Source organism: Cetorhinus maximus, chromosome 10 (genome assembly GCF_964194155.1).
Source record: "Cetorhinus maximus chromosome 10, sCetMax3.hap1.1, whole genome shotgun sequence".
NCBI lineage: Eukaryota > Metazoa > Chordata > Chondrichthyes > Lamniformes > Cetorhinidae > Cetorhinus > Cetorhinus maximus.
In genome coordinates this window covers 124,522,719-124,538,083 of record NC_135888.1, presented here as the reverse complement: position 1 = coordinate 124,538,083, position 15,365 = coordinate 124,522,719, and the positions used below count along the sequence as shown (strand labels likewise).

General features: G+C 41.9%; 1 protein-coding gene across 1 annotated transcript in view; it reads right to left on the bottom strand.

Moving 5' to 3' along the window:
* Nucleotides 1-15,365, bottom strand: part of fat2 (FAT atypical cadherin 2) — a 167,489-nt gene that overhangs the window by 78,626 nt on the left and 73,498 nt on the right. The window contains exons 4-5 of the mRNA XM_078551083.1: nucleotides 4,538-4,599; nucleotides 2,076-2,390 (exon numbers count right to left, since the gene is read on the bottom strand). Coding sequence (XP_078407209.1) covers nucleotides 2,076-2,390; nucleotides 4,538-4,599 — 377 coding nt within the window. The remainder of the gene's footprint in view (nucleotides 1-2,075; nucleotides 2,391-4,537; nucleotides 4,600-15,365) is intronic.

Here is a 15,365-nt window from a genome sequence, read left to right as displayed (position 1 = left end):
CAGACCTGCTGAGTTTTTCCAGCATTTTATGTTTTTGTTTCAAATTTCCAGCATCCGCAGTATTTTGCCTTTGCTTTGATGTATAGTATTTTGAGGTGTTATTAAGGTAAATGTAAGGAGGGTAGAATGTAAAGTGTAAATTTGCATTTGTTGAATGAAACCAATCAATACTGTGGGTGAAATCTTATACCTAACTACAAGATGCCAAGCTATGTGTTCTTTTTTCAGCTAATAAAATTGGTGGGATGAAAGGATGTTATTGTTAGAAGAGGTAAAGTTAAAAGCCTAGTGATACAATGGAAAATTTACATTCAAAGAGAAAGATATGTATAAAGAAGAAAGTAGGTTGTGTGTAAGATAGAGGCAGTTTGAGATCCAACAAGTGTGAGAAGCCCCCAGCCTGTAAGCCTCAAGGCTATCTGCAAGGACCCAGAGCTGAAAGAACTCATTTGAATGCATCTGTCCAGGGTGTGCTTTGCCAGAGGTCTGTTAAATCTATGAGTTTTACTGTTGCCTTACTCGGGGTGTAATTGAGAGTCAGATTAATTCGGGGATTTTCGTAGTCATTATAGTAGTAATTTTGTAGACATATGTATGCGTTTACAATCTTTTTTGCATTAATAAGTGTTTAATTTAGTTTTATAAAAAAACTTCTTGAGACTCGGTGGTCTTATTACTACTGAATTCAAAGCCTGCATCTCAACATATACAAATTGCAAAAATGGGTTATGACAGTTGTTTCAAGTCTCCCTCTGGGGTTTGAACAACCCAGCCTTTACTATCGGATGTGGATGTGGATCGGATTTTGTCAAAGGACAGCAGACAGATGGGAAACAGGAGGGAATCAAAGATATATCCATGAGGCACTCCAGAGGTAACAACAACTTGCATTTATATAATGCCTTTAACCTAGAAAAACATCCCAAATGCACTTTGCAGGAGCATGCTCAGGCCTAAGTAGCAAAGAAAGCAATTTAGTACATTACCAGGCCTATCAAGTCTCCTGCCTTTGGACAAGGAGAGAAAAAGAGGCTATGGGCATGGTATTATCCAAATATTTGAAGTGCTGGTGAAAGAGCCTGTTTGATGTTCAACCTTTATTGTCTTACTAAAAGATATTCATTACTGCTATCAGTGCTGGGATTGCTCTACCTTCAGCAAGAGAAAACAGGGGAGAACCACTGAAAGCCCCACAACTTGTAAGGCGTAAAAGAGAATAAAAAGCATGAAACTCAAGGAAACTAGGGGGGAAAACAGACACTTCCTGTGGCCTATGTAAGGTTTGCAGCCTGCCACTTTTAATGTTTATGTTTTTGTTAACAAGTGACACCTCAGGTTACATTGGTGATATCTAGGCTCTGTTGTTTGCTGACAGCTTTAGCTTATCTCCAGAATAATGTAATAATAACTTATAACAGTTCTTTGTACAGATATTGGTTAGAGTTCTTTCTGTAATGAAACTGAAATGCAAAGAATAAAATAAGAATGATTCTAGGACGATTTTTAACTCAGAGTGGGTTTCCCATTCCAGGAGCTGATTTCTTGCTCAGCAGAGGCCCTCACTTTAATCCTGGCACTTATCTAAATGCTGCCGCTCTCTTGTCCCCTGGAACAGATGTGAATAGGGTACACAGCTGGAGATGCTTGGGTGACCCTAGGCTGCCTTCTGGCTTCCAGAATTGGCTGAGAAGGGTTTTCGCTGGAAGGTGTTGCAGGAGGAATTGGGGGGCGGGTGGGGGGGGGTGGATGGCAAGTTTCAGATTTACCAGAAAGGCTGTTACTTTCTTCAGCCCAGCTCAGACTTGCCTCTGCCTAGTGAGAAAGGTAAAATTGCACTGGGACCCCATCGGCGTAACAGGACAGCACAGATTTATGAATCTGCTTTAGTGAGGCATCTCATCCACCTGCAAACTGGTATCTAAAACAAACACCCCTCCCCCAAAAAATCCTGCCTACTCCACTGCTATCCCTTTCCCCAGCATTACATTTCTTTTAAAATCTTCAATTCCATCCACTCAGAAGACTAAATAATTCCTTTTAATGAAAAGGTTTAAATAGGAAACGTTCCTACTCACTGTTAGGATGTCATAGTCCCCTGCTGTGAATGTCCACATAGATGACACCATCCCAGATTTTGGATGAATGTTGAACTTCCCTTCCTCGGGGTTCTCCACAATGCTGTAGGTGACATCTGCATTTGGACCTACGTCTTGGTCAGAAGCGATCACCTTGTAGATGGGCTCAGGCTCTTTGGAGCTGTTGCGTTCCAGCAGCCTAACATTGTACAGGACTTCTGGGAACTTTGGGACATTGTCATTTTCATCCAAAATTTCCACCACTACCTTTGCTGTGGACTGTCTTGGGGGAACACCGTTGTCACTAACAGTCACCTGTGAGGAAGCAGAAAGAGCAAATTGTTCCTTAATACTTTCCCTAATGTTGTTGATACAGATGTAACCATCTCCGTGCAGTGTCTAGAACCACTGCTACTTTACAAATATGTCAGCCAGGTGAATGTACAGGGAAAATGAACAGTAACATATAAGTTCAATTCAGCTCTCATATGTTAAAATAGCTTACAGACAGGTTTGGTATGATTGTGTTTAACTGTTGGTATGGAAATAAAGACAGTTGCTTTTGCGTTTTCAATGAGTATGGTATCAGGATGATTTCATGATGTAATGTTCCCCACAAGAAATTCATAGGTGGGAAAGATGAAAAATCACACACCAGATGTCCACAATTCCCTGGTAGCAACTGTTTCATCACCAAACCACACCATAGTAGAACTACAGGTGGTGGTACAATACTGTTTCTGAGAGGAAATGTTTAAAATTGTGAGATCAATGGACTATTAGGGGCTGTGAATCCAAGCAAGAGAAAGTATGCAACTTATCAAAGCACCTAGCTGACATCTTTTAAAGTAAGGAGGCCCAAAATTACCCCTCCTTCTTCTGGGATATCAGACCCAATAAGCTTTCATGCACGATGATAAAAGAAAAATACTGCTGATGCTGGAAATCTGAAACAAAAACGGAAAATGCTGGAAAAACTCAGCAGGTCTAACAGCATCTGTGGAGAGAAAAAAAAAGAGTTAACGTTTCGAGTCCGTATAACTCTTCTTCAGAGCATTCATGCACTTTAGGCTCAACTTGGGAAAGAAATCCTAAACCTCCTGTCTGCCTTCACCGTCCCCACTGACTGGGGAAAGCAGAAAGCACTCTGGATGCACGTTTCTGAAGTCCCATCTTCCCACCATTATCGCATGTCACAGCTTGATTCTGTCAGGGCAACATGTGCCTGCCCATGCGTGGGCAAGTTTGTGACAAAGACAGGTGAATGAGAAAAACATGGACTAGCCCTTTGCACTCTTGGATGTAGGGGCTGCCTGTTAGGCTTCATGCCCAGTGTTCTGAGATACACAGATTGGGCCTGAGAGCAGAAATGGAGAAAGTTCAGGTGTAGTGAGAATGCTGTCAAGCACAAACGCTGTTAATGTTGGAAATATTAAGAGTAAGAAAAATTGGGACTGCCAGCCATTTCTTTTTCCTGCTGTGGCAAACCTCCAAGGCCTGCTGCAGTTAGCCTCTGCCAGTCCAGCCAGCCTTCCTTAGGCTACAAACCAGATTGGTGGGCACTGAGGGGTGAGGAGAGCCTGCTTCCCGCATGGATAATAGCTTGGTGGCAAAAAATTGGGAAGAGCCATGGAAGCATCACAGTGGCCGGTAAAAGTCCTGCCCCAACAGAAATACAAGCCAAACGGTCCAGAAGGAGTGGAGGAGGAAAGGAGTTTGTGGAAACCTGAATCACAATAATTGAGAATGTTTTGAATCTAGTCACTGCATTGATGGTTACTAACGTGATTTTCTATGTTTTCCTCATGATAGAAGTAATTTTTCTTTTAGATGTTGATCTTCTTCTTCTGAGTTCTCTGCTCAAAAGCCGGTCCGACCCACAATGGCATGACCTCCACCATGGCTAGGGCAAGGAGGTAGGTCCTGAATCCACCCCAGTTGGAATGAAGATTGAACCCTGTGCTGTTGGTCCAATCGGATCGACACAGCCACTATGCAGCCGAATGAGCCAACGGATCCCAAGGAGTTCAAGTTGCTGTGGCAACATACATTTTTACATGCATGTTGCAGCCTGGAGCTATGGATAATAATGGTGGAGGCTTCAACTTCCTTCCATCACATGGCTGACCTAGAATCGCTCATGCTCTTACTGCCTGCCATTGGCACTTGTTTGAAGGACTTACAAGTTGATATTCAACTTGTTTGACCATGTTATGAACAAACCTTCCTTGGCCAAGTCCTACTTCCTGGAGTAGGACTTGTGCCCTGGGGTTCTGGCTCAGAGGCTACCCACTGCACCACAAGACATCCATTTGATATTAATGTCAAATCTAAAAATGCAATGATGTCCCCTTGTGTGTGAAAAAGACTGAGTCAGTTTTTCAACCTGAACATTATCTTGCCTCTGACCAGTGTGATACCTCAGCTATTGACTGCTAACCTGATGGCCTTATTCTACTCACCTCTAGGTTGTGTTCATCTCTCTTTTCACGGTCCAGCTTACGCCCTGTTGTAGTGATGAGACCTAGAATCAAAAAGAAGAAAATAATTCCCTGTAAGATAAATTATAAAGATAAAAGCCGAAATCATTTCAGTCAAGGCTACACATTTACAGAAAGTGCAATGAGATGAAACACATTTAGATGAATTAAATTGAGTCCACCCTCTAGCATCTTCAGTTGTTTCCTTATCTAATAAACCTTATTAAATCTTTTAAAATGAGCAAGTACAGAAAATAATCATTTTCTGAGACTCTATGGGGTGGATTTTAAATGTGTCAGCATCGTGCCAATCAGAAACCTACCTCTCCTGTAGCGATGATACGCTGGAGACAGCTTTAATTGGATCACTTCCATCTGGGAGGAAGTCCCGCCCTAGAGAGCTGATGGCCAATTTGATTGGCCAGCAGCTCTGTAGCCCCAGCAGTGCCAGAATTGAGTGGTGGCCACTGTTGGGACTGCAGGCAGTCCATGAAAATGAATAAGTGATGGATCCCAAACTTCAAGTGAGTCAGGGGTGTTGGTTATGCCTGCCTGGCACACATCAGCGAGAGGGGGGTGGTGAGCGGGGTGGCCGTGGTTGGATTTTAGAGAGAGGGTGGGTGGGGAAGGGATAAAGGGAGTTTACCAACTTGGGGGTGGATTCCCCAATGTTCACAGGGGACCCCCTCGCCACCAAAAGAGGTACCCCACTTCTGCCCATCCTGCACAGGGAAAGCTGCTGGCCTGCTTGCCTTGGCTTCTCCAACCTCATGTAAAATAGCGGCAGAGGCAGAATGACGCCTTTAATTGGCCATTTATTGGACATTTAAGGGTCTCAGTAGATCCAAGGGTGGGCTGCCCGATACATTGTCCGTCTACCTTAATATGGCAGACAGGTCAGAAGTGGGCAGGAAGGCAGTGGGCTGTCCACCCATTTTATTTTACGAGCCCCTGCTTTCAAATATGCTGGCAGGGACTGTAAAATTCAACCCTATGTCTCTGTTAAAGCAAATGGGATGCTAGCCCTTATATCTAGATGACTGAAATACAAGTGGGTAGAAGTCATGCTTCAGCTATACAAAGCCCAGGTTAGACCACACCTGAAGTACAGTGAACAGTTCGATGCACCACACCTTAGGAAAGATATCCTTTGAGGACTTGCAGTGTAGATTTATCAGAAAGCTATCTGGACTTCAAGGGTTTACTTACAAGAAGAGACTACACAAATTAGTGTGCATTCCCTGAAACTTAGCAAGCTAAGGGACGATTTAATCAAAATGTTCAAGATATTAAGGAACAGGTAGGGTAGATAAAAACTATTTCTGCTGGTTGGATTGGGTCATAGAGTAAAAATTATAGCCAAACCTCTCAGGCATAACATTAGAAAACACTTCTACACATAATGGGTGGTGGAAGTTTGGAACTCTCTTCCACAATGATAATTGGTACTAGATCAATTGTTAATTTTAAATATAAGACTAATTGATTTTTGTTAATGTCACAAACGTATAATTATGATATTACAGATTTTAGGGACAACTGTTTTAAAGATACATTTCTGTCTTCAAAACATTACATTGAGTTTAAAGCCTTTTTCAAAATGGAAGTATGGACAGATAACATGGCACCTTTCTGTGTTAGTTCAAACCTTGTCAGACTCATGTCTCTAGAGCTGGCTATAAAGAGTCATTAAAATGCAAAAGTCTCCTCCAGGGATGTCCATTGGATCATCTAAAAGGTGTGAAAACCCCTTGGCTTCTTTGTCTGGTAGAACAATGATTCATCAAAATTAACATAGCAGCCATTTTGTTCCTGGTTTGCTGTGAAAGCCATGTGTGCAGAAGCCCCAGGAAGAACTCTGAGAGACATCATCAGAGGGGTTTTCTTTCTGCTACCAGGAGTTGAAGAGGAAGGTATTAAGAAATCAACTGCTGTTCCAGGCAATCTACAAGTGCCATAACCGCAGCAAACCAGTGAGGAACAAGAAACCTCCTCTTTCTCCCAAAACCTGCTTGACCTGCTGAGTCCACCTGAAAAAGGCAAACACCAACTAATCAACTGCAAAAGTCATCACAGTTGCTAAACTGAACCTCAAGTTTCAACTCCTTCACCTCGGAAAAAGAAACTCAAGCAATGGGCCCACAATGATACCTCAGAGTCTGATTTGAAACCTCATCCTTAAGTATCTTTTTATCTTTAGCTGCTTTTAATCTTTGTACCTGTATTTTAGTTAATAACGTTATCACTTTTACTTAATTAACTTTCAGCCAGTAGTCTTGTAACAAACTAACGTTTATCTTGTTTAAATCTAAAGCTTCTCTGTTGGGTTACTTTTAAATCTGGATTTGTAACTCTTTCGAGTTATCAACAGTCACAGATTGTAACTCTTTTTCGAGTACAATCACAGTTCTTGGTTTCCGGGAGTGGGACATGAACCCACAACCCTCTGATTCAAAGGCGAGGGTGCTATGAACTGAGCCACAGCTGGGTTACTTTTAAATTGAATCACTCATAAATTAAAAGGGGGCTACATACACACACACATAAATTCTTAGCTCACAGACCACTTTGAGGAAACGTCTTTTATGTGTTAGTGACAGTTAACCAAAGGTATTAATGGGTATGGGGAAAAGCTAAGTATATGGAGTTGGGTTGCAGATCAGCCATGATCTCAATGAATGATGGAACCGGGTTGAGGAGCTGGATGGCCTACTCCTGAACATATGCTCCTAAATTTCTATTCTAATTTTGACTTATGCTAGCAATATATGTATCCCATGTCCCTAGTTAAAGGAATTTTCCTATTAAACTAAAATCAAGAATATTTCTAATCCTATTGAATAGGCATCCCTAGTGAAAGTACAATTTTTTGTGCCTCTCTCATGTCAAAATTTATATACATTATGTATTATTCTATGTTACTGCCTTTCTCAAAAGGTTTGCTCTTGTCAATGTTTTTATTTTGGCCTAACCTTGTGCAGAAGCCCTTGTAACTAGAATTAGGCTTCTCCTATGATGTTCATTTAGCCACATATTAGAACAGGGCTTCCCAAACTGTGGGTCACAACCCCCTATGGGGTTGCTAGGTGAAATTTTGGGGTCACATGCTCCGAGGCAGCAATGGCTGTGGGCCCTTTTAAATCCTTGTGGTTCTTTTTTAATGGTAGGCATGGCCCAACTGACCAATCTTTGAGACCTGGATCTTTTTCCAAAAAAGCCAGTTTAACTAACCCCCTGCTCTCACAGCACCACCACCAACCACCCCCCACCTGCCTCGCCACTCCCTTTGGTCTCACAGCTCTGTCCCCCAACTGGCTCACACTCTGGAGTCACAGCAATTTTCAAGCCTCAAAATGGGGTCACAGTGGGAAGCACTGTATTAGAAACGGTCATCGATTTGTTTCCTAGAATACAAATTCCTGGTAAATGGCCTTCATTTAGCTCCACTTCCCACCATAATCACATTCCTGTCACACTACCCCTCGAACATGCAATTTTGAGCCCAAGAAGTAGAGGTGGAATGATTGCAATCTTTTGCTGAAATGACTTGTAGCAAATCGCTCTAGAAAACAAGGATAGAATTTTACGTCCCCCGGGTGGGCGCGTGCCCTACCCGATTGGGTGTAAAATAGTGAGTGATGACGTCGGGCGAGCGTCCCGACGATATCGCCCACTCACGCGATATTTCGGTCAGCGGGCACGTGCGCAAGTTTGGCAGCGCGCCCGCCGACAATTAAGAGGCCTATTAAGGTCATTAATGTATTGATTAAGTGCAATCTTTTGCTGCCCGTCCAACATTACGGTTGGCGGGTAGGCGAATCGACCAGGCAGCCTTTGAACTTTTGAGGAAACCTCATCCACGGGCAGGATGAGGTTTCCGATGTTACTTTTTTAAAAATGTTGTGAGGGAGCCTGGATGTGTGGACATTTTTCCAGCAGTTCCAAATCTTTATTTCATGGTCTAAAACTCTTCAGCTCCCTCTGCCTTCAGGGAACTTTCAATGTGTGTTCCCCCACGCCCACGCAGACTTCAGCACTCACCCTCCTCCAGCCCCCACCCCGGCAGCGCTGAGCCTTTCAGCACGCATTTCACGCTGGCTGGCCGTTAATTGGCCAGGCGGTGTGAAATCACGGTTAGGGGCCGATTGCAGGCGGTGGCCCAATTCCCGGCTGCTCACGAGCCCGCCCACCGCGCCAGCCTGACGACCCGAAAACCCTGCCCAAAGTGTTGGCTGACTGCCAGAGGTAAACTATATTCCATCAGTGACCATCTTGATAAAAAGACCGGAGAAAAGAAGATGACGTGCTAAATGTCTAATGCAAATCAGAACACTCTGTTTGCTCTGGCAACTGAACAAACGTCTTACAATTTGGGAAATTTAAGAAAAAAGCACTTGTATTTATATAGTGCTTAATCACATCCTTAAGACAGTCTTAAGTATTGCAAGTACAATGAATCACCATTGTCTACGTGTATGAATATTGTTGGCATTTTGCACAGAACATGTTGCCAAAATGAGCAATGAGTTAATTAAGGAAAGAGTGAACAGGACTTTTAGAGAACTCCCTCTTTTTCAAGTACCATCATCAAATCTTTTAACATTCACCTGAATGAGTCAGACAGGTCTCATTTGAAAGACAGCACCCCCAGCAAAGGAGCATTACTTCAGCAATGCACTGATATATCCAGCCAAAGGTTACACATTCAGTTCTTGCAGGAGGAGTAACTCACAACTCATAACTCAGACAAGACACCCCCGATTGTACCAAGCAAACTCATTTTACTGCATGAAGCTCAAAAGAAAGACATGCATTCATTTAGCATCTTTCATGGCCTCAGGATATCCCAAAGTGCTCTACAGCCAATTAAGTACTTTTTCAAATGTGTCTCTGTTGTAATGTAGGAAATGAGGCAGCCAATTTGCATGCAATCAGGTCCCACAAACAACAATCCGATAATGACAAGATCATTTGTTTTAATGATGCTGGATGAGCATTAATATTGGTCAGGACATTGGGGATAACACCCCAACTTCTCATCAAAAATATTGCCATTGGTATCTTTTATGTCTACCTAAGATAGCAGACTGGGCCTCAGTTCAATATCTCATTGAAATGTCACCTCCTTCAGTGCTGCAGTGGAGAGTCTACTCAGATTTTGTGTTCAAATCTATGCAGTGGGACTTTGAACTTACAATATTCTCAATCAGAGCTGAGTGTGCTTCCAACTGAGCTGTGTTCAACACTGTATAGCCTGTGCATGCTGCAGATCACAGCTAAACACTCTGCAAAACAGCTTTCAAATAATAAAGTGTGCAGATGAGTTTGTTGTTACTGCCTCTTGATGCCGTTCCCAGTCGTGTCTACACAGGGAGATGAAAATCAAATTGCTGGGTTTTTTTTCCCGTGGATTAATCTGTCCTTGCTTACTAGCTCCAGGCAATGTTAATAACACCTACACAAACCAAAAGGCGAAAGAGAAATGGATAACTGCTGTATCAAATTGACATGGAATATGTTTAAAGGGCAATAATATGCTGTGGCAGTGGAGTTACATTTTTCTACCATGAAAGCCGCTTAACTTACCACAAATGTCTGAATGTATCCTGAAGTTGATCAAACGATTTATTAAAGACCAACAAAATATTGAGGAAAGGAAGTATTTCATACCGGTACATTTAGCTGTGTTAATGCAAGAAGTAGCTTGAACAGGTACATTGGCTCTGAAGGAATTGCAAGCCGACTTTTTGATAAATATTAATGACTTGGATCTTGGAATACAGAGTAAAATTTCAAAAATTGCCCATGATACCAAACTTGGAGGTGTGGCAAATAGTTGGGATGATAGCAATCAGCGGCAGCAAGTTATAGGCTAGCAGAATGGGCAGACAAATTTACTACAGAGAAGTGTGAGTTGATGCATTTTGGCAGAAGGGATAGGGAGGGTTTTTATCAACTTAATGGCACAGTTCTAAAGTGTAGGGCAGAGGGACCTGGGGATTCATGTGCATATAGGTCTTTGAAGGTGGCATGAAATATTGAGAGAGTAATTAGCAAACAATATGGGATCTTAGGTTTCATAAATACAGGTATTCCTATAGAGGGAAGCTGTGCTGAACCTTTAAAAACTCTGGTTAGGCCACAACTAATGTATTGCATCCAGTTCTAGTCACCACATTTTAGAACTTGATTGAGGTGCAAAATATTATGACAGGTTTAGACAAGGTAGACAAAGGAAAGCTGTTTCCATTAGGCGATGGTCCAAAGACTAAAGGACACTGATTTAAGATTTTGGGCAGTAGCTGCAGTTCAAATGTGAGGAAGAACTTTTATACATAGTGAGTGGTAATGACCTGTAACTCATTGTCTATGAGGCTGGTGGAAAGGAAGAGCATCAATGAGTTCAAAAGGAAACTGGATGGGTATTTGAGGGAAATAAATTTGCAGGACTGCAGAGTTAGAGCAGGAGAACAGGACTGACTGGATTACTCTAAAGAGTTGGCAGAGATTCAATGGGCCCAATGGCCTCTTTTGGCACTGTAATGACTCTATGACTCCTGCAATGGAACATATGAACATGGGATCAGAATTTAGAACCTGTTCCGCCATTTAATTATTAGATCATGGCTGCTCTGCATCTTATTTTTGTCTGCCCATCTTGCTGCCTTGCCAGTTAGCATCTTTGCCACACACAAATCTATCAATCTATTATGAAATGTTCAATTGGCCTAGCCTCAACAGCTTATTGTGAAACAGAGTTACCCCTTTTTCCATGGTATCATCGATGGCATTATTATAACATTGTATAGGCTAATACAGAATATCTACTGAGGCTATAGAAGTATGTAAAACAGGAGCTTTATTGAGACACACCTTACTGTGCTGGCTGCATCTTACATGAGGCTGCATGAGAGACAGAGCAAACAATGTAATATTCCATCACTTCCTGTGATGATGTACATCTGATTAGCATCCATCTGATTAGCATTTTACACAGTTAAAATCCACCCCTTATATTACAATTATGCCTAAAGACACTTCCTAATGTATCACTAAACCATGCAGAACAGAACATCCCCAGACTTGTTCCTCAATCTGTCCTGACTTTAACAGATTTCAATGGTGGTAACAGCTGGTGATGGTTAACAATAAATCAATGGTGGCTCCCACTCCGAATTGTTATCTAGTAAACCCTGCTAGAAAGTAAAAAGGCTGGATTTGCCTCAGCCTAGAAAAGAGGGTGAGAACCAGGCTTGCTTTTGCCATCCCAATTCTACTGCAAAGCCTATTCCATTTCTTCCAATTGGGCATTCACATCCCATATTCAGTACACAGAGTGGGCATCTGGAGGGATTCCAATCATCAAAAGCGATCCCATTGCTTCAGAAGAACGAAAAGCAATGATGCTGTAGCAGCATATCCACTGCAGTACCAGAAGAAAGAGAGTAGATCTTCAAGGAGATACATGTAACTGGAGTTTTTGTATACTTCCACCATGAGATCAGAAGTGGGGATGTTCGCTGATGATTGCACATGGAGTTTTTGTATACTTCCACCATGAGATCAGAAGTGGGGATGTTCGCTGATGATTGCACAATGTTCAGCACCATTCGCAATTCCTCAGATACTGAAGCTGTCCATGTACAAATCAAGCAAGACCTGGACAATATCCAGGCTTGGGCTGACAAGTGGTAAGCAACATTTTCACCACACAACTGCCAGGCAAATACCATCTCCAACAAAAGAGAATCTAACCATTGCCCCATGACATTCAATGGCATTATCATTGCTGAAACCCCCACTATCAACATCCTGGGGGTTACCGTTGACCAGAAACTGAACTGGACTAGCCATATCAATACCGTGCCTACATCAGATCAGAAGTTAGGAATCCTGTGGCGAGTAACTCACCTCCTAACTCCCCAACTCTCCACCATCTACAAGGCAGCCCACTTGATTGGAACCCCATCCACAAACATTCACTCCCTCCACCACTGTGGCAGCAGTATGTACCATCTACATGATGCACTGCAGGAACTTACCAAGCCTCCTTAGACAGCATCTTCCAAACCCACGACCATTACAACCTAGAAGGACAAGGGCAGCAGGCACATTGGAGCACTACCACCTGGAAGTTCCCCTCCCAGCCACTCACTAGCTTGACTTGTAAACATATTGCCGTTCCTTCACTATCACTAGGTCAATATCCTGGCACTCTCTTCCTAACATCACTGTGGATGCACCTACACCACATGTACTGCAGTGGTTCAAGAAGGCAGCTCACCATCACTTTCTCAATGGCAATTAGGGATGGGCAATAAAGTGCTGGCCTAGTCAATGTTGCCCACATCCCATAAATTAATTTTAAAAATGTTGTGGCTAAGCTGAAGGCTGCAGACTTTTCAAGACTGTTGGTAGATTAAATATCTAGGGTCATTACAGAAGAAATGTAGGCTACTACTAGGTCCTTGTATTAACCAATGACTTGGCATCACTATGTTGCCACCATTCTCCTGACACCGGCAAAATCAGCAGTGGTGAGAAGGAAAATAAGCCTCCTTGCTGCCATTTACACATGGTAGATGCTGAAAGGAGAGCTTTTTAGGACAGGGAATTTAAAGCCAGGCAGTGTTGAGGTGGCAAGGTTTATTTTCCCAATCTTTCTGATCGAGTTGGAGCAGAATAGTGGAGGCAAATCCAAACCCAGCTGTGTTGACATCAGAGTGAAGACCAGATCAGAGTCTGCACTGATAACTTCCATGGCCGAATAACTTACCAAGACTCGCTGGCTCGTCTCATACAAGAAGAATATCCACTTGGTTGAAAAAGTGGAGGATTGTTGGTTTCAATGGAGTGATGCTCCACCGAGGGTTGATACCATAAGGATAAAAGGGAAAATGTAAAGCGGAAAAGTTTGACAAAGAAAGAACTTGTGGGCTTTGAATTTTTCCATCCCTATCAAGACTACAAATTTATATTTAGCTGGGGAGCAAAAGAAATGGTTACAAATTCCTTTTGTCTTTTGATAAGGCCATTGCTCTTGACTGCGAATGACTCACTTGAACATGCCTGGCAAAAGGCACATAGGTACATAATAAGGCAAAGGACCACCCCTTCATTTCTAAGTTGGGCTCTCATCATAGAGAGCCACATTTAGGGTCAGAGGATTCTCATACTATACTGCTGGTAAGAATAAAAGCAGAAAATATATTTAGAATGAGCATACTGAAATTGTCAGTCACCAGTAACATTATTGATTCCAATCATTGTTCTAATCTGGTTAAATACTTGGGTGGGTTTATCAGAATAAAATGCCTCAAAATTATTGAATGTCTTTTTTCAACTAACACCATTTCAGGTCTTGGAAAAAAACCCTAACTGAAGCTGCAATGTCATCACCTAAGTGTATTTCCTTCACATTGCTACAGTACAGATTTAAACCAAAAGAGATCTGATAATTTATTAAAGATGTGCTACAAAGTATCACTACATACCCAAGCACCACTTGAAGAAACCAATTTTCTTAGCCAATCATTTCATATAAAAATGGAAATTCTGAGAATAAACAGGAAAATCTCTGACTGTGGCCTTTAATGAGGACTGCCTGACCTGACGCAAGGCCAATAAACCAGGGGCTTCAAGAAAGCACGAGTCCAACTAATTGAAAAGCAGATATAACTGAAGGTAGGGGAAGAAGCAATGACTTGCGGATGATAAAAGGAAGGGGGAGAATTGGAAAGAAAAGGAAGATGAAGAAAATAGAAAAGGGGGATGTGGAACCTGATAACATATACAGATTTGAGCAATTTACTGCAGTTGTGAGTTTCACAAGCTTGGTGTCAACAAAATTTCTCAACATTTGGGATGTTATCAGCAAGTAAAATGATTCATTCACTGAGTTTTTAGAAAATGTTCCAATCAATTAAATAAATAAAACCTTAAGATGTTCTGTCTGGAGAAAGCAAGTCTGCTTCTCCTTTCATGATTTCACTAATTAACCAATTTTCTTGTGGCAGATAATTGCCTTGTTGATAGTTTTTTTATTGACTCATGCACAGAGACGTCAGTAATTTTGTAAATTACTGTTATTCATAAATCTGATAACAAGAGTCATTAAGTTGACATAAAAATTGGCAAGTATTTATATAAACTGTTTTTATATAAACAAGTTAGTTTCACAATTATCCCTATTAATTGATGCAAATTGTTCCAGATTCAAATTCCAAATTAGACTATTGAACAAAACAATAATTACAACCCATCTCAAAAAAATGGAGTGAGGCACACCAATATCTGAAGATACTGTAATATGATTTCACCACCCACACAGTACTTTAGGATGCCAGAAAGCCTTAAAAAGTTTCACGTGATTAACCTTTCTTGAAATGCAGAGACTGCTGATAAGTAGGCCAACAGAGCAAGTAACTTGCTGGCTTGAACACGAGAAGCATTAATAAGTTCTTGACTTGATTTAGCTGGGAGTGCAAGGTAATGTTGCCCTGGGCAGAGAGATACTTACATACAAAAATGATGGACAAAAAAAATAGTTGGCCCATCAAGCCTGCCCACACTCATGATGGTTACAGCATCATGACTAGATACTTCCTACCCTGTCCCTCAACAGACATGTAAGCTCTGATACAAAATAAAAACAGAATTACCTGGAAAAACTCAGCAAGTCTGGCAGCATCGGCGGAGAAGAAATCAGTCAACGTTTCGAGCCCTCATGGCCCTTCAGCAGAACTCGAAACGTTGACTGATTTCTTCTCCGCCGATGCTGCCAGACTTGCTGAGTTTTTCCAGGTAATTC